General features: G+C 40.6%; 4 protein-coding genes across 10 annotated transcripts; 3 read left to right on the forward strand and 1 right to left on the reverse strand.

The window, feature by feature from the left end:
• Positions 1 to 600: 600 nt before the first annotated feature.
• On the forward strand, positions 601 to 8,601 carry lbr (lamin B receptor). Of its 5 annotated transcripts, none has more exons than XM_061270096.1 (15): positions 601 to 759; positions 1,587 to 1,821; positions 2,536 to 2,706; positions 2,888 to 3,079; positions 3,279 to 3,365; positions 3,995 to 4,172; positions 4,726 to 4,922; positions 5,181 to 5,235; positions 5,306 to 5,500; positions 5,577 to 5,680; positions 5,794 to 5,919; positions 6,017 to 6,185; positions 6,281 to 6,361; positions 6,669 to 6,791; positions 6,881 to 8,601. In XM_061270096.1, the coding sequence occupies exons 3-15, from the start codon at positions 2,542 to 2,544 to the stop codon at positions 7,039 to 7,041; spliced, it is 1,833 nt and encodes a 610-aa protein (XP_061126080.1). In that variant the 5' UTR covers positions 601 to 759; positions 1,587 to 1,821; positions 2,536 to 2,541; the 3' UTR covers positions 7,042 to 8,601. The 5 variants fall into 5 exon arrangements, with proteins under 5 accessions (XP_061126080.1, XP_061126081.1, XP_061126079.1 ...); XM_061270097.1 differs by having other exon boundaries at positions 1,587 to 1,743; XM_061270095.1 differs by lacking the exon at positions 1,587 to 1,821 and having other exon boundaries at positions 6,881 to 7,071; positions 8,068 to 8,601.
• A 62-nt stretch (positions 8,602 to 8,663) lies between these two features.
• slirp (SRA stem-loop interacting RNA binding protein) lies at positions 8,664 to 9,608 on the reverse strand. The gene is made up of 4 exons (XM_061270110.1): positions 9,472 to 9,608; positions 9,256 to 9,314; positions 9,055 to 9,162; positions 8,664 to 8,862 (listed from the first exon to the last, which is right to left on the reverse strand). The coding sequence occupies exons 1-4, from the start codon at positions 9,536 to 9,538 to the stop codon at positions 8,797 to 8,799; spliced, it is 300 nt and encodes a 99-aa protein (XP_061126094.1). The 5' UTR covers positions 9,539 to 9,608; the 3' UTR covers positions 8,664 to 8,796.
• A 170-nt stretch (positions 9,609 to 9,778) lies between these two features.
• On the forward strand, positions 9,779 to 11,903 carry alkbh1 (alkB homolog 1, histone H2A dioxygenase). Its single transcript, XM_061270106.1, has 6 exons — positions 9,779 to 9,938; positions 10,248 to 10,356; positions 10,418 to 10,580; positions 10,768 to 10,858; positions 11,009 to 11,202; positions 11,283 to 11,903. Exons 1-6 carry the CDS (start codon positions 9,801 to 9,803, stop codon positions 11,686 to 11,688), a joined length of 1,101 nt encoding a protein of 366 aa, XP_061126090.1. The 5' UTR covers positions 9,779 to 9,800; the 3' UTR covers positions 11,689 to 11,903.
• An 80-nt stretch (positions 11,904 to 11,983) lies between these two features.
• Positions 11,984 to 16,518, forward strand: gopc (golgi-associated PDZ and coiled-coil motif containing). Of its 3 annotated transcripts, none has more exons than XM_061270103.1 (9): positions 11,984 to 12,481; positions 12,814 to 12,978; positions 13,293 to 13,316; positions 13,453 to 13,628; positions 13,780 to 13,945; positions 14,006 to 14,101; positions 14,226 to 14,390; positions 14,459 to 14,630; positions 14,972 to 16,518. In XM_061270103.1, the coding sequence occupies exons 1-9, from the start codon at positions 12,221 to 12,223 to the stop codon at positions 15,085 to 15,087; spliced, it is 1,341 nt and encodes a 446-aa protein (XP_061126087.1). In that variant the 5' UTR covers positions 11,984 to 12,220; the 3' UTR covers positions 15,088 to 16,518. The 3 variants fall into 3 exon arrangements, with proteins under 3 accessions (XP_061126087.1, XP_061126086.1, XP_061126088.1); XM_061270102.1 differs by having other exon boundaries at positions 11,985 to 12,481; positions 14,969 to 16,518; XM_061270104.1 differs by lacking the exon at positions 13,293 to 13,316 and having other exon boundaries at positions 11,985 to 12,481; positions 14,969 to 16,518.
• Positions 16,519 to 17,949: the final 1,431 nt, after the last annotated feature.

Below are 17,949 nucleotides of genomic sequence, written 5' to 3' on the forward strand. Positions count from 1 at the left end.
TTGTTAATCATTCATGAGTGTTAGAATTGTCGGATTAAAAGGTTAAAGTTCATTTTATTGCCATCTGTAATGCATGCCTTTGGCAGTAATGAAAGTCAGTGCAAGTATGAAAGGAAGCTTCCTGCAGTTTATTGGTTGTTGAAGGCATGACACACCCAAGGTCTGGCTCTGCATTTGCAGCTCGTTTGAGTTTTCTTTTTTACTTGCAGCGATGTTAGGCTAAACTTTAAAACTGGAAAACACCATCATCTGTTATTGGATTGGGTAACTAAAAACAAAAGAGAAAAACTAAAAGCATTCATGCATGCAAAACAAAATGTACATGTGGCAGCGTACATTGTTCAGCTGTTGGCAATTATAGACATAATATAAAACAAAAAATATGACAAGTTTATTTTACAGTTTACACACGCCATAAAAATAACGGTACAGTCTTCCTTCAGTGCAGTGCTTTTTTTTTTTTTTTTTTTTTTTTTTTTTTTACGTGTGCCCGCGCGTCCCAACGCAGTTAAAAATTTCGTGACAACCAATGAGATAACGCAGAGCTGTTTGAAATGAAGGGAAGCTAGCCAATCAGACGCCTTCGCGCCTTGCCGGTCACCAGTGGTTGTTGTCAAGAGGGAGGGAGATACAAGCTTACGTCAGACGTTAGAGGACTTGTAATTTCTTAATATTCAGATTGATTTATTAAGTCGTAACTTTGTTAGAGGGGGAGTTTTTAACTAGTTTTTGCCTTATTTGGATTTATCGCTACAAGTGGTAAGTGCAACTATCCTTCACTTACATTTATGATGCTTAAAATGAAATCGCTTCCTCTTTCTCCTCCCTGGGACTTTAGATTGGCTTTAGCTACAGCTAGCTACGAGCTGAGGTTATCTCTGAGGTTTTGTTACTCCGACTAGTTTCTCGATTTAGTTTCGCTGGGGTGTTTTATGAAACCTAGCTTAACTTAATATTGCCCTCCGAGACATATCATATCATCTATTTGATATATCTCATCGTTCCGTTCTGTTCGTCATCATCATCATCATTGCGTTGTTCCAACTTTATAACACGATTCACGATAAAACGCTTTCATTTGGAAAGCTACCGCGCGTTGCGACCGATTTGTTTTGTTTCTGCCCCACGGTTGTAAAGTCTTTTGAGGGCAACGTTTTCTTTCTTTCTTTTTTTTCCACGGCAAGAATGGGTGGGTTCTCTCACTGTGCGCGTGTGTGTGTCCACTATCATAATTATTGCTAAAAAATCTCGATTTCCAAGTGACATATGCCATAAATAATAACCGCATATTTTTTTGTCAACAAACGCCATAGTAACTTTAACAATAGATCAACAAACTATTATCGTTGACTTCAGAGTTCACAAATATAATACATCTGTTGTACATTTAAAATGTGATAAGATGATGAAATATTTGAATGGTTTCACAGTCAAAATAGCCCTCTAATGCACAGGTGTCAAACACAAGGCCCGTGGGCCAGATACAGCCCGCCACATCATTTTATGTGGCCCGCAAAAGTATAGCTCCAATCTGATCCACATGCTGCATTTCAAAGGGGCTACCAGGTCGAGTTTTGTGTTTTCAGCCGAGGGGATGTGACTGTTTAAAGCCTCATCCCACACTACCCAACCCCACCCTGGCCTCTGAGCCATCTGATGGGAAACTGCATTCCAAATTCACCAGTGGCATCCCATATGGACCAGGACACGAGCCAGTAGTACGATCCCAGGAACTAACTTAGGGTGTGTCCTGTCATTCTCTGAATTCAAAGTTTGTTTTCCCCTGCCTGAGTCTAGTAATCCTGCTCAGCCAACCCGCCAGTGAGTATTTGTATTAAATCAGCTTTATTTTTGTTGGTCAAAGTGTTAAAAAGTACTGCTGTTATTTATTTGCGTTAATTATTTGGTTTCATTTTATTAAAGGCTGTTTACTAGTAAATATTAAATGTCAAGCACATTGTTTGAGCGTAAAAGCATTCCCATTGAAATAGAAGCAATAATATGACTTTATATTGTCATTTTCTGTTCCAAGTTGAAGTATGTTTTCTTCACACTGGTATAAAGGACAGTGAGAGTCAAAGTGTTGTTTACTAGAAATGGCTGGATGGTCCTTACACCAGTGACGCACGGCTCTGGTTAAATGTAGCAGGGACAGACATGTCAGCACTTCTGCATTAGCGTTGGTTTTCAATACACTGAGCCTCTCTGGTCACTAATGATGCTGACCTATACAGGACTGTCTCAGAAAATTAGAATATTGTGATAAAGTTTTTTTTTATTTTCTGTAATGCAATATAAAAATAAAAAAAGAAAAGTCATACATTCTGGATTCATTACAAATCAACTGAAATAATGCAAGTCTTTTATTAATTTAATTTTAGTTTTTTAATTGCATGACAGAAAATAAAGAACTTTATCACAATATTCTAATTTTCTGAGACAGTCCTGTATATACCAAAGTGGTTGAAAGTTGTTTGAAATACTGCTTATGTCCTTATTTTTAACATTGCCCTTCCTAATTTCTTCTTGCTGTAGAAGACCATGCCGAGTCCGAAGTACCAAAGCGGGGACATGGTGATGGGCCGCTGGCCTGGTAGCAACCTGTACTATGAAGTTAAGGTATTAGCTTTTGACTTGGAAAGTCATCTGTACACAGTCATCTACAAGGATGGGACTGAGCTTGAGCTGAGGGAGCAGGACATCAGGGTAAGACCAGAACTTTATTAGATTTAAAACATTTACACGCCCCTGTCCCAATACTATTATGATAACAAAAATAATTACAAAGGTTTTCCACCATTTATTTGACCCTATATCATGTGCAAGTAAAAAAATAAAATAAATCTGCATTTCTTTTCAATGTTGAAATAATTATTATTGTTTCCAGAATCCTCATCGTCTCCAGCCACGGTCCCGCTCTCGTTCCCGATCACCTGGCCGCCGTCGCAGCCGCTCCCGGTCCCCGGCGAGGACGACACGGCGCTCTTCCTCCCGTACGGCGGCAGTAACGGAGAGCACGCCACCGTCAAGCCGGGATTCAAAGTTGAAGGAAATGGTTGCAATTCGACTCCGTCCTCTGGTAAGAGGCCAAGCTGCTTTATTCCTTTCTAGGTTAAATAAATCATATATATACATAAAAAAATTGCTTAAAATTATCCTAAAGCTGTTCTCAGATTTTTCTGTGATTCAGATTTCTGACCACACCACTGTCACGCTTCCATTTGTCTTTTTTTTTTTTTTTGGTTCCTCTAATCCTCTCTCTCTCCATTGTTTGACAGCAGCAACCCAGAATGGCTGCTGAGAGCAATAGCAACAATAAGCATGAACACAAAGAGGAAAGTAACACTGCAAACAAAGTCAATGAGGTGAGTTTAATGTAATCGCAAAAGGAGTGGTTTTGACAGTTTAATGATCATCATGTTGTATTCCCTTAGATTTAGTTGCTGTTCTCCACGTTGCAGATAGACGTACACCCAAAATGACTGGATTACTAAACTACTGCAATTAAATTGATATTTAGATGGAAGTAAAAAATCACTGAAATGTCTTTACTGTACTTTATGGTAAAAAAAAATCTTACCAATGAGGGTAATAATAATATATTTTATTTATAAGGGGCCTTTTAAGTCACATTCAATCAATTATCATCACAAGCCCTGATGTTCCAGGGAGCGCTCCTTTTCTGCATGTGAATGGGCTTTGAGTTAAGGCAGAGCTAATGGAATGTCATGATGCATGCACGTTCGGGGGGGCCATGTCGAGTTAGGCTGCCCTCACAAGATCCATTCAGCCGGTCACAAGGCATACCGCCATGTGCTCTTGATTTGCTTTCTGTTGTCGTAATGTGAAAAAAAGTTGAGTCCACAGGTGAGGATGGCACATTATGTTTTGTAAATTAATTTAAAATGCTGCACTGCAATAGCAACTCTGTTGTGTACAGTACAAGTGCTTAGTATTACTGGTCAAATTAATCCTGGCTTTTTATCTTCCTAAGGCTGAAGCAAAGACGGAGCCAGAACCCGAGAAGAACCAGAATCGTTACAATCTGCGTCGTAGGAAGAATGATAGCGAGACTAAACCACAACAGTTACTGGAAGATACCAAAGTGGCTACAGCTCCTGCAGCGACGGTCTCCAGACTTTCCACCCAACTTGACTTTGGGGGCAAGATTGGTAGGTTCTTGGATGCACTGAGAAATCTTTCCTTTTTAGGGCCATCCCTTGACCTTTCATCTGCAATCTGCTAGTTTCAAAAAGTTACACAGCCCCTTTCATCTCGTTTAGTTACAGTTAATTGTTTTCAAGTAATTATTATTTTTTTAATCTATTTTAATTTAGGATTAATTTTCATCGTGCAGTACAATTTATTACCACTAGAGAGCGCCAACTCATCATATTAAACTGTGTATAATGTTACTGTGGTTTCTAACTTTTTTTACACACACCATTGAAGACACTAAATGCATATTTTTTTATCTACATACTATATTGAAATCCTGATCCAAACATTGTCTATTTAAGGTCTTCTACTTATTTCAGCAAAACATGCCAAGCCACGTGTTTAACATCAAGACTTTGTATTGAGTGTAGATATTAAACAATACACTTCTTTTTTGTATGTTCAATTCAATATAAATTGAAAATGATTTGTAAATCATTGTATGGTATTCACAATTGGTGATGTTTTTTAAAAAATAAAATTGTCGTTGCTTTTCTCATTTTGCAGGGGCATACTTCTGGTTGCTCTTCTTGCCGTCCTGGGTTCTTTTTGTGATTCTCCAAGTCAACTTGGAGGATCCCAGCTTGGTCAACTTCCCACCCCCTGTACCACCTCTTGAGACTTTTTGGGATGCTCAGGCTCTGGGCTTTGTTGTCCTGTGGATCTTATTTCAGGTCCTCCTTTATATCCTGCCTGTGGGAAAGGTTAGTAAACAGCCGTTACAAATACAAATTAGAAAAACAAAATAGGTGCATTAAACGAAATTATTTCCCGCTCAAAACACATTCTCATAAAAGTCATACTGAGCTCACAGAAAATGAATAAATTGCTTTTACATCACTAAAGTCATGAACTTTTCTAGTAAACACCATTTTGGGTATATTAATTCTGTAGCCAAATGACGTGAAGCTCTGTTGCCTTATGTGCGTTAAATGAGTGACCTTTTTTTTTCCCCTTTGCAGCTAAGCGAAGGGATTCCACTGAGATCTGGTGAGAGGCTCAAGTACAGAACCAACGGTAAGCTTCTGGGAGGTCTTGATGTAATATTGGACACTTACTTGTGTGTGTTTTTCTGTTCCCCCATCAGGTTTCTTTGCCATTGCGATGAGTGCGGCAGTTGTTGCAGCAGCCGTCCATCAGGGAATCGACCTCACCTACATCCACAGCCACTTCTTGCAAATTGCTGTAGCGACCTTCCTCATCTCCGTCCTGCTGAGTGTCTACTTGTATATCCGTTCCCGTTACGCTCCACCAGACCAGCATGCACTTGGTGGAAGCTCCGGTAAGGCCAAGATGAAGAAAAGCGGACACGTCCTGTCTGTCGGCCTTATTAATTCATTTTCTTCATTCATTTCCAGGCAATGTGATATATGACTTCTTCAAGGGACATGAGCTCAATCCCCGCATTAAAAATTTTGATTTGAAATTCTTCTGTGAGATGCGTCCAGGACTAATCGGCTGGGTGAGTGGACATGGAAGTCTTTTATTACATTTGGAGCATTGCAACAATTAAATTGCCATTTTTTGCAGATTTAATTTAGCGGATGTCCTACTGACCGAGCATTTGCTTTTTAGTGCTTGATCAACTTTGCATTCGCGCTGACAGAGATGCAACAACAAGGTTTGGCTACTCCATCCTATGCCATGATTTTGGTGAATGCCTTCCAGCTGATCTATGTAGTGGATGGTCTGTGGAATGAGGTACACAAAATAAAGATTTTCAATTTTTGATTCTTTCTCGAAACTGAAATGGCTGATCATAACATAAGTTGAATGTAATGTGTCAAACACATTTCAGGAGGCCATCTTGACCACCATGGATTTGATGCATGACGGCTTTGGCTTCATGCTGGCCTTTGGAGATCTAGTGTGGGTGCCTTTCACTTATACCCTGCAGGCCTATTATCTGGTCAGTCACCCAAATGAGCTGAGCCTCCCAGCCGTCGCTGCCATCATCTTGCTCAAATGTGAGACGAAAGCTCAACTCGTCAGTTTCATAAGTTTAGTATTGCAGGAATCAGCCTGATAATTCAGCTTTCTCCATTGCATTTCTCTCTTTCAGTTATTGGCTTCTACATCTTCAGAAAATCCAACTCTGAGAAAAATGCCTTCAGGAGAAACCCAACAGACCCCAAACTGTCATGTGAGTGTTGAAGGTTGCTGTCGGAATGTTAAGTGGGCCATGCTAGTCTTGGGAAATTAGCATAATTTTTATGATTACTATAAATAATAATAAAGGTGCAACATTGGCAGACATACCTTTTCTCTGGAAAACTATTTCCGTGACTGTCATGTGTCACTGTATTATACTGCCCCCTGGTGTCCAGGTCGCACACACCAAAAGGAGCCATACAGTCACATTGAATGAATTATGACTCACAAACTGTTAAATTGTTTACATACTATTCCATTGTTATCCCTTTGTGCTATTTAAAAAAAAAAAAAAACAGACCTGAGGACCATTCCCACAGCGACAGGAAAAAGTCTGCTGGTGTCTGGTTGGTGGGGGGTCGTCCGTCACCCCAACTACTTAGGAGACCTCATAATGGCTCTGGCCTGGTCAATACCCTGCGGTAAGATATTTCTCTCAGATGTATGTATTAGGTTTTTTTTCTGTTCAAACATACAGACCACACCCAAAATAACTTGTGGAATTTTGTAGGCTTTCGTCACCTGTTGCCATGGTACTACATGATCTACTTCATCATCCTGCTGGTGCACCGAGACTCTCGGGACATGAGCAATTGCAGGAGGAAGTATGGCTCGGCCTGGGACGAATACTGCCGAACGGTCCGCTATCGGATCATCCCACGTGTCTACTGAGGGGAGTGGTGATGGACACTTTTTGAGCCGGTATTACTGCCACAGAATCTCTCACACACCAATCATTTCTATCATGATTTGCATTGTCATTCAAAAAAATGAATTTAAAGAAGCGGTATCATGCTATTATAAGCATTCCACAGATAATTATAGGCGGGTTTGTATATTATTATATATTACCTTTTGCATACCGGTGATCAGATTTTTTAATTAATAGGAATTATTTTGATGGCTATTCATCTAACCTGGAAGGAAAAAAACAAAACCCGTCTTCGCATTTCTCACATTTTGGTAGGCTGAGTTGAGGTGCGTTCAATGACTGCTCTCAAAGTAGGACATCTAAAAAAATGACATTAGAAAATCACTTATTGCACCAAATAACAATAAGTAAGACGTGAGCATTCTGCAGATGGTACGTGTAAACATTTAATAATTTATTTGATGCATCAAAATTGGAACAGCCGCTTGGCTACTCAAGTTGCAGGGTCAGCTGCCCTGAGAAAGTCGCCCTGTGTTTGGTCTGCAAGGGCGGTACGGGGGTAGCTCCTCACTTTGTGATGTCACAATGTGATGACCCAGTCGTTTTCTTGGATCGGCTGGGATTGGTGCTTAGAGAGGAGGAATGAGCAGAAATGCCCCGAGATCACTTTAGGTGTTTTTGGTGAGGAATTTGCATTTTAACATGTAAAATGGTCAAAAAAAAAAAAAAGATTTCGCATGATATGGCTCCTTTTAAACATCTTGATTGGGGATCTTTTGCGCGTCGGTATATTTTAACAACATTTTTACCGAAAAAAATCAATATGGACTTATGTCATCGTGAAGTATTTGCAAAAGAATCAGGAGGAAAATGTAATATTATGCAATGCAAAAAAACAATGTCTGCAAAGAAAGTCTCGGTAGGATGTATATATTTTTGTACATACACATTTGTTTTTATACTTTTGCTAAAACAAAACCACTTGTTTTATTTTTAGCTCCAATTAGGATTTTACTTTTAATGATTGTATTGTCTATTTTCCTCAGGACCCACAAGTATTCTTCCAGGAATTTGTATTGCAGAGGTTTACCTGTACAGTCTCAACTTTTGTATAGATGCCTAGTGTTTGACTTAAGAGTTGTTGGTTTTTTAATTCCTTGCATAATGGATTTGATAGGATTTTGAAACTCAAGGTGACTTGCCCAATGTGTTGGATGGGCCAAGCTTTAATGCCATGTCATTAATGACACATTTATACTGTGATAACATACAGACATGAATTACATCGTCATTGTCTGCACGCTCAGTATTTGCAGCGCTTGATCAAAAAAAGAAGTAGCAATGTTTGAACTGAAAGAATTGTAAATATTTTTGCTTTATTCATGGGAAAACAAAACATGATAGGAATTTTTCTTTATAGATATTTAATGTTGCTTTTTCGTATTGTAATTTGGGCCATTGTAGTATTATTTACAAACAACTCTGCCATATTTCATCTTAACACAAAAGTACCTCCGCAAAATGACTGATTAAACTGTATCTGTATACACGTTGCAGCCCAAATAAAGATTTTATTTTCATTTCCTTTCAGTCAAATAATTCCCTTGCTGAATTTCCCAATGACCAAGTAGCAGTTACCAAATTGGATTTCAATATTTTTTTTTTATTGTCATACATGACAGGAAAAAAACAAATTTCACAATTGAATTCAGAGACACTCGGACAGATGTTGGCAGACATAAACGGACATTCCTGGGCGATCACTGGGAGACAATTCAGTCATTTTCATTTTTATTCGATTTCCGTCCAGAAAATGGCCGCCGGTTCTTCTGAACTTGAAGCTGAAAATACATTAAGTTTGGAGGTCAAATTGATCCTTTGGATATTAAACAGTCTGTTCTCTTCAGTTTGCAGAATGTGTGGGGGTTTGGAACAAGCTCTGATCTAAACAAATATTGCAACCATTTGAGTTTCATATTGGGACATTATATATCCAAACCACTAGTAAGCACATGATGTATGATGCACTTTACCTTTGCTCCCTCCAGTAAGTGTGGCTCTTTCTGCAGTGCGTTGTTCATTCCCTCGTCGGTGCTGAATCCCACCCAACAGAATCCTCTGTGGAACCCAGTGTCTTTATCCTGTTACAAAATAGGTCGTGTAGGAAATTAAAAAAAAAAGAATAAAATAGACCTGAGATGTCCTACAGGTGACTCGTTTATGGGGCTACTTACAAATAGAAGTAGACACTTTTTAACTTGTCCAAACTGGCCAAAGTACTCCTTTATCTCCTCTGAAACACAAGTCAATACATACGAGTAGCCCATGTTAGCTAGAAGTAGAGGTGACAAAAGGTGATAAACACATTAAACGTTCAGTGAACGGACAGACACTTACAACGACCACATAACAGAAATCATATATTTAAATGTAAAATAAAAACAACTCACTGCCAGCAACCGTCCATGGAACTTTGGATACAAAAAGCTCAAACACTTTCTTAGCCGGCGCCGCCATGTTTTCACCTGAATCGACACTTTGACCTAGGAAGTAATGTGCAACTTCCGGTTAGACATTGGTCAGTTTTTTTATTCTTAAAAATTAAAGAAGTCAAGCATCAACTTAGTCTATTTAGTGTTTTAGTCTTTGGAGTGTTATCGGCATCTTTTGTTTGAGAAATGCTCTGGAGCAGATACGTGTGAGTCCTGATCATTGCACCTCCCGACCACCAGGCGGCAGTCCCTGCACCGACGTCTTACGCAGGACAGTAGATCAAGACATGGCCAAGATGGCGGCGTCCGTGGTGGAAACCGGAGAGGATGCTTTTAGAAAAATATTTAAGTTGTATAAGCGCAGAAGCCCTCCGCCGGATTTCAACGATGTTATTGATTTTTCCAAATGTGTGACAAATGACAAGGTGAAGCAAATGCCAAAACAGCCTGAAAATTGCTTTTCTCACGCGAGGCATGTGTCTACTAGCACTATACTTTGAAGACTTATTAATCAAAATAAAATAAGGAACTGTCTGAATTTATCTGATCAAACATTATTTGTACACTAATTTGTAGTCCTACAATGGTAAACGTCAGACATTTTCTTCGTCACCAATATGTCTACTGTAAATTGAAATGTGAGATTCATAATTGTCATTCCTTGCATACATAAAGAATTTATTTTTAGAAAAAGCGGAAAAAATTAGACTTAATTCCGAGTGCATATGTGGCAGATATTTCCAGCGAAACTAGATTCAGCTGCTGTGCATGATAGTGATGCTGCCAAGGTTGGATTACATCCTGTCCAAGACTGGAAAGCTTTCACCCTGCAGGGCTACCCAGGTAATGATTATAACGTAAAGATCATGACAATGTTTGCTTATTGTTTTGTATTGTTTTTCAGGGTTCATCTTCATCACTAACCCGTTTAGTCGCGGCTCCCAGCCCTTCTGGGTTCGACAATGTTTGAAGACTTACCCTCAGAAGCCAAATGTCTGCAACCTGGACATGCACATGTCTCCCACTGACACTCAGGATATCTGGACCAAGAGTGTACCCAACCTCAGGTGAGGCAGGTTTACCTGTCTATATCTGCAAAAAAAGTAACGCTGCACGCGTGTTTAAAGTAGTTTATTTTTGTTATTTAAAAAAATTCAAATCTTGCATTTCCAAGTAATAAACATACAGCTTTTGGACCACAATGACACCTTTTCGAGTAGCATGATTATGACAGCATGTTTAAATATCCTCCAGTTGTCCTTCTGTCGGAAAGAGAGAGCCTAGAACTCTTCTGGAGAGGCTGCGTTGGGTCACCTTGGGTTATCATTACAACTGGAATAGCAAGGTAACCCAAGTTGTGAACGTGGATGATTTCTTTGTTCATTAAATAATTATCAATTTTTTCTACACATTCAACTTTGATGATGAATAACAATGTAACAATAATTATACTAAAGCCGCTTTCTGTGTGGAATGACATGTTGGTTCTCCATAGACTTACTCTGCAAATCACTACACTCCATTCCCAAGTGAGCTCCACCTTCTGTCTTCCCAAATAGCAACTGCCTGCGGCTTCACAGGCTTCAATGCTGAAGCTGGAATCCTCAATTATTACAGGTCGGATTCCTCTTTAGGAATCCACGTGGATGAATCCGAATTAGATCATAGCCGCCCACTGTTGTCTTTCAGGTATGGGAGTGGAGTTAAATGAAAACAAGATAGTGTTTTATTTGTAGTAAAATAAAATGATTCACATGTTTCTTTATCAGTTTTGGCCAGTCAGCGATTTTCCTCCTGGGTGGCACTCACAGACAAGACCCCCCCACCGCCATGTACATGCACAGCGGCGATGTGATGATCATGTCAGGGCAGAGCCGCCTCCTTTACCACGCCGTACCTCGCATTGTTCCTGCCAACCAGGAAGTGGCAGCTCTCGAACCCGGGCAATGCAGCTGGGAGGGCGGCGCCGTTGTGGAGCAAGTGTCCGAGGAGGACTGGACTGTATGCTCTCGGTACATCCATAGCTCCAGGATTAATATGACAGTCAGACAGGTTCTGGGGCAGGGGCAGAGCTTCCCTGAGATACCTCCTCTTCCAGGACACATAGAAGAGCACCAAGAAGATAATACAAAGAGGAAACGTTATAGTGACTCACCCTATACTGAAGAGACATGATAAATACATTGTTACGCTTGCTTTTGGGGAAAAAAAACGATTATTTTTGTAATATATTGCACTTTGTGGCAGGGATTGTGTAATTGAATCAGAATGACACAAAGTGAAGTCAATGCAATTCAGATCATGTATTTTACTAGTGTGCTCCAAACAAAATGTCTAAAGTGTTTGTGCGGCCATTTTAAAGACCTAAATAAAGCAAGAACGGCAACGGGTTACTTTTGATACTTTGGATCATAAGTAATCGATCGACAATCTATTACTTTGCCCTGAGCTCCCACAGACGGCCCAGACCTGAGTAGTCGCTTCGGATGGCCGATGATGAGGGACTTCCTGATCAGCAGTGACTTTCACTCATAAAATATAACGTCATATAATTCTTGTCTTTGATTTTCACATCATTACGTCACCGGGATTTCAATATTATTTAATGATTTAAAAGCGACAAGGTTCCATAAAGATTTGCCATCGTCAAAGCAAGCTTACGTTGTGTAGCTAGTGAGCTAGCATCAACGTTTGCTGTGTTTTCGCCATGTCCGCCTCTGCTGGGTGCTCTCCGGTGGGCCACAACTCGGCCCTCAGCTCCAGTATGTCAATGTTTCGCTGGCTAGAAGTGCTTGAGAAGGAGTTTGACAAAGCTTTTGTGGACGTGGATTTGCTACTTGGGGAAATAGACCCAGACCAAGTGGACATTACGTACGAGGGTCGGCAGAAGATGACCAGCCTTAGCTCGTGCTTTGCTCAGTTGTGCCACAAATCCCAGACTGTTTTCCAACTTAACCATAAACTGGAGGTTAGTACTTGACCGTTCGTCTATTCACTTTTACCAGTGTCTTTTTCTTTTTTTAAATCTATTTGTAGGACGTTACAGTTGCACTGAAAGTTTGTTTTCAACATTCAGAGCAGATTATCTCGGTATCATAACTCACGATTTACTTATCTTAAATTTATCGTCCATGATGCTGATGAATTTGAGTTGAAAATATAGAATATAATTTTTACACACTGGTATTTTGACCATAGCGACAGAAAATAATGTGAAAACGCATCAATGTATTCAAATGAGGCGAACTCTGTATAGTGGCAATACAAAATGGCTGTCCATCACCTTCTCCATCTTTCCAGGCCCAACTTTTAGATCTTCGCTCTGAGCTAAGCGATGCCAAGGCGGAGCGGGCGGTTGTGGAGAGAGAAGTCCATGACCAATTACTGCAGCTTCATGCTCTCCAACTACAGCTCCATGCAAAAGAAGGCCAAGTTCCAGACTCTGAATCCATCAAAGACAGACTCGTAAGTCGATGGGAGAAAACTCTAGGTGTCCTCATTTTTAAGTTGATAATTATATTAAAAAAAAAAAAGCACTTTAACAGCCATCACAAGATTTACTTGCACATCTTTTGGCACTCTACTCAATTGGGCTTTGCACATCCTTTTAACTTTTCTGTTTCTTCTGCATTATGAAATCTGATGCTTTCTTCACTGCTGATAAGATCCTAAAGTTTATGAATGTATTGAATAGCATTAACTACCTCTGGTGCTGGAATCATTCATTTCTCTAATCGGTGACTTCTTTCTCTTCTTCTGCTGCCTCTTTTCTGCTAAAGCCTCCCCCAACAATGGAACACATGGTAAGTTTGTCTGCGTGTCGTTTTAGTTGTTGTAGTAGCAGAACCAGATCGCCGTTTTGCAAATATTGTCAGTATTGAAGATTGAATTTTGACTGTTTTCTGCTTGTGGTGTTTACATGGAATGTCTCCATTGCAGCAACATGAATTGCAGGCCAGCAAGAAGGAGAAGTTTGCAGAGGCAAAGCTTGTGGCTGACATGAGACTTTATAAGAAAGAAAATGAGGCGCTCCGTCGACACATGGCAGTACTTCAGGCTGAAGTGTACGGTGCTCGACTGGCTGCCAAATATTTGGACAAGGAACTTGCTGGCAGGTATTGAATTGAACTTGAATACTCTCAAAGTATATTCCAAGTGTACTGCTTCTAGAACAATATTTATTGCTTATTGTTTTAGTAGCCTGACCTTACCTTGGTCCCCATGTCTTGGAGGTTTACATTGAGAAAATGATTGTTTTCCTCCTAGGGTGCAGCAAATCCAGTTACTGGGCCGTGACATGAAAGGCCCGGCCCACGACAAGCTGTGGAACCAACTAGAGGCCGAGATCCATCTTCACCGCCACAAAACCGTCATCCGAGCATGCAAGGGGCGCAACGATCCCAAGAAACCGCTTCCCTCACCTGTTGGGCACGTGGGTGTCAAAATGAAAACGTTCATGTTCCTGGAGCTCATTTCTTTGCTATTGTTGTAGGATCCAGACTTGTTGAAGAAAACCCAGGGAGTGGGTCCTATCAGAAAAGTGTCACTTGTCAAAGAAGACCATGAGGGTCTGGGCATCTCCATCACAGTGAGCGCTCAAAGCCACAGCACTTGATTTGTATTCATCTCAAAGAGAATAATGGCACAATGAAGTCACACTTGGATGGCCTTGGAGAACATGAATTTTTCCATTGGGTTTTGTGTGTTCTCAGGGAGGAAAAGAGCATGGTGTTCCTATTCTCATCTCAGAGATCCACCCAACCCAGCCAGCCGACCGATGTGGAGGCTTGCATGTTGGAGATGCCATTTTGGCTGTCAACAGCATCAATCTGCGTGATGCTAAACACAAGGAAGCTGTCACCATTCTCTCCCAACAGGTACTTCATACACACAATTAACATGCACGCACATCCGGAGGTTTCATTGTCTTCTTCGTTCGTACCAGTCAGGACAAATCGAGTTTGAAGTAGTCTACGTGGCTCCAGAGGTGGACAGCGATGATGAGAATGTGGAGTATGAAGACGACAACGGACATCGCTACAGACTCTATCTGGATGAGCTCGAGGAAAATAGTACAGCGCCACCTAGAGGCAACTCGACAGCACCATCATTACAGGGTATACATTCACCGATTAGCCCGAACATTATGACACAATCTGATGAAAGTCCTGTCTGAGCTCATCAGTACGCCACTAATTGTTCTACGCAAAAGAATAATGAACATGAATGTGAGCAATGTTAAATCACAACTCATTAGCATTAAGCTAGCACGGCTTTTCTTTGCAGAGTTGTTTAGCAATTAAAAATTCACCAGACGTAATTTTTTCTTCTTTAGTTATTAAAAAGCTTGAATTCCTTTTTTTTTTTTGAAGAAGAAGAATTGATTGCTATTTGCCAAATGACTGCTGCTACTGTACAGTATTTGAAACTGTTTCTGTGTTTTTATACCTTCCAGCAGGTCTAGCAAGTATGTTGTTGAACAACGGGACAGAAAATGGAGATACTGGAATCTCCAGTGAAGCACCATCAGAGGAAACTCCCTCCAAGGCTCCCAACAGTCATGGCTCCTCTTAAGACCACTCAGCCGCACCAATCAAAGTTTTATTGTGCAAGTTCTTTTCCGATTACCGAATCAAATGTGTGACAAGCAGTTAGTTTGTTTCCCTGTTGTTTTCTGTACAGTTTCAAGTTTTTACTTTGGAGTGGGCTCGTGGCAATGATTTGAAGGAAAGAATTGTTACTTAGTTACTTACACCAACTGGGTCATACCATACATTTTGGACCCAATTTTCCGGCACGTAAACTCAGCAAATAGTGTTTTGCGTCGGCTTTGTACACGTGCAAAAGCAATGCAGAGTGAAGGTGATGCAACCGTCCCAAAAGGACTTGGTGGTTACTGTGTGTTGATGGACAGATTTGTTTGGTAAGGTTTCCATTATAGTTATCCACACCACCTTCTTTCCACAAAGTCCTACCAAATATTTTGAGTCCCTCCAGAAACACACCTTCAGATGCTTTCTTTTGCCAAACCTAACAGTGCCACCGTGCCTGTTAAAATTCTATTTATATGGCAGTGACTATGGTTCAAATCCATTATGGTCTTTACTATTACACTACTGGTTTTTTCTATTCTAGCTGCCTCCTCAACTTTAGTGGTGTAATCAATTTTTAATGCAAGTCTTCATATACTAATGTGGGTATACGGTGGATTTAAAAGTCTACACATCCTTCTGCAAAAAGCAGGTTTTTGTGACATAATAATTTCAAAACTTTGATGCGACCCTATCATATAACCCTGACAAATTAAGATGATGAGGGGGTTGGTTGTCATCTAAACCAAACACCAATTCCTGCAGCTTCTTGAATGTCTTTTCATCAGTTTTGAAGAGATTGTCAGTTCTTGGTAATGTTTATTCTCCACTTGCTGTTTTAACTATTTCATGATATATTCAATTTGTTGTTATTTCTTTTATACTCTTAATATCTTTGGAAGTGCTGTGTGAAACATGGCTTATAACATCTAACATGACAGGAAAAGACAACTAGAATACTTGAAACATATTTGGGGGGCAACCAAACTCTTTAAATAATGGCAGATGTTTGCTGATTTATTTGGCATGAGTATATATATAGATATAATATATACACACATACATACACGCACACGTACATATGCATAGACAAAAGTCCGTTTTAGCAGGGATGTGTAAACTTTTTATTTCCACTGTATGTACAAAATAATCACTTTCTTTTGTGTAAGTGACTTGTACTCAGTGTCACCAACATTGACAGCCCAGAAAGACTTGGTGTGCTTTTGCCACTTGAAGTGGAAAATTTAGTAAACTAAAACTCACTGACCTAAACATGTTTGTGTCATTTTTTTTGCTTTTGTTATTCTGGTTCCTCTTGTTTGTACTGAAGCTTTCCACTCGTATGCATTGTTATTGATAAATGTATGCCGAGCAGTTATTTCAGCCTTTAAATAAAGTTTGCTTCGTATCTTAATCTATTTCTAATCTATAATCTACAGTCACTTGGACACTCCATTAGGTACACCGCCATTTCCAAGTGTACCTCATAACACGCCACTTTATTAGGGAAATATCATGGTCAAAGGTCACAGGTGTCAAACACCAGTCCTCGGGGCCGCATTCCAACATGTTCTCCAAGATTCCCTCGTTAAGTGCACCTGCGTGAAAAGTTAGGCTCCTGCAGCACGTGAAAATGAACTGATCTTTTCACGCAGGTGTGTTTAACGAGGGTAACTTGGAAAACATATTGGAACGCGGCCCCCGAGGACTGGAGGTCGACACGCCTGGTTTAAGTGAAAAGTGCCACACCCGCCCTCACCCCCACTTTCTGATTGGCTGTTTGGTCTGTGTCGTCACTTGGACACTCCATTAGGTACACCGCCATTTTCAAGTGTACCTAATAACAGGCCACTTTATTAGGGACATATGGTCAAAGGTCACAGGTGTCAAGCTCTAGTCCTCGGGCCGCGTTCCAATATGTTTTCCAAGTTACCCTCGTTAATCACACCTGCGTGAAAAGTTTTAGCCACTTTCACGTTCTGCAGGAGCTAAAAGTTTTCACGCAGGTGCACTTAACGAGGGAATCACACAGACACTCCATTAGGTACACCGCCATTTCCAAGTGTACCTCATAACAGGCCACTTTATTAGGGAAATATCATGGTCAAAGGTCACAGGTGTCAAACTCCAGTCCTCAGGGCTGCATTCCAACATGTTTTCCAAGATTCCCTCGTTAAGTGCACCTGCGTGAAAAGTTAGGCTCCTGCAGAACGTGAAAATGAACTGATCTTTTCACGCAGGTGTGGTTAACGAGGGTAACTTGGACAACATATTGGAACGCGGCCCCCAAGGACTGGCGGTCAACACCCCTGTTTTAACTGAAAGCGAAAAGTGCCACACCCGCCCTCACCCCCACCTCCTGATTGGCTGTTTCATCTGTGACGTCACTTGGACACTCCATTAGGTACACCGCCATTTTTTGGTGTACCTAATAACAGGCCACTTTATTAGGGATAAATCACGGTCAAAGCTTTACTGAAAGTGAAAAGTGCCACACCCTCCCTCACCCCCACCTCCTGATTGGCTGTTTGATCTGTGACCGTTGGTGAACGGGAAATGCAATTCACTGACTCGTTTGTGAACGGGAAGTTATGTAATTTTTCTTTGTTTTGTTTTACGGCGACGTTGCACCAGCTTCAATGCGCGTTACCGACACCTACGGTGTGGTACAAGTTACGTCATTGCATGTTGGTTGAAGTCATGAACTGAAAAAAACCCCGAATAACTTCAGGAAGTGATCCGTTCACTCACGTTCACTGAAAAGATCGTTCTTTTGAACGAATCGTTCACTCACAAGCCAACAGTAATCCAATGCTCTGTATCATTAAAACATTGCATTGCATTG

This window comes from Syngnathus typhle, linkage group LG22 (genome assembly GCF_033458585.1).
Source record: "Syngnathus typhle isolate RoL2023-S1 ecotype Sweden linkage group LG22, RoL_Styp_1.0, whole genome shotgun sequence".
In the NCBI taxonomy this organism is placed as follows: domain Eukaryota; kingdom Metazoa; phylum Chordata; class Actinopteri; order Syngnathiformes; family Syngnathidae; genus Syngnathus; species Syngnathus typhle.

Coding starts and splice junctions, on each gene's coding strand:
- alkbh1 (XM_061270106.1), top strand. CDS start 9,801: ATGGCCAAGATGGCGGCGTCCGTGGTGGAAACCGGAGAGGATGCTTTT. Junction 9,939..10,247: donor AATGTGTGACAAATGACAAG/GTGAAGCAAATG, acceptor CATATGTGGCAG/ATATTTCCAGCGAAACTAGA. Junction 10,859..11,008: donor ATTACAACTGGAATAGCAAG/GTAACCCAAGTT, acceptor GGTTCTCCATAG/ACTTACTCTGCAAATCACTA.
- slirp (XM_061270110.1), bottom strand. CDS start 9,538: ATGGCGGCGCCGGCTAAGAAAGTGTTTGAGCTTTTTGTATCCAAAGTT. Junction 9,315..9,471: donor TCCATGGACGGTTGCTGGCA/GTGAGTTGTTTT, acceptor CTTGTGTTTCAG/AGGAGATAAAGGAGTACTTT. Junction 9,163..9,255: donor AAAAGTGTCTACTTCTATTT/GTAAGTAGCCCC, acceptor ATTTTGTAACAG/GATAAAGACACTGGGTTCCA.
- lbr (XM_061270096.1), top strand. CDS start 2,542: ATGCCGAGTCCGAAGTACCAAAGCGGGGACATGGTGATGGGCCGCTGG. Junction 6,186..6,280: donor TGCCATCATCTTGCTCAAAT/GTGAGACGAAAG, acceptor TCTCTCTTTCAG/TTATTGGCTTCTACATCTTC. Junction 6,362..6,668: donor AACAGACCCCAAACTGTCAT/GTGAGTGTTGAA, acceptor AAAAAAAAACAG/ACCTGAGGACCATTCCCACA.
- gopc (XM_061270102.1), top strand. CDS start 12,221: ATGTCCGCCTCTGCTGGGTGCTCTCCGGTGGGCCACAACTCGGCCCTC. Junction 13,629..13,779: donor GACAAGGAACTTGCTGGCAG/GTATTGAATTGA, acceptor TTTTCCTCCTAG/GGTGCAGCAAATCCAGTTAC. Junction 14,102..14,225: donor GTCTGGGCATCTCCATCACA/GTGAGCGCTCAA, acceptor GTGTGTTCTCAG/GGAGGAAAAGAGCATGGTGT.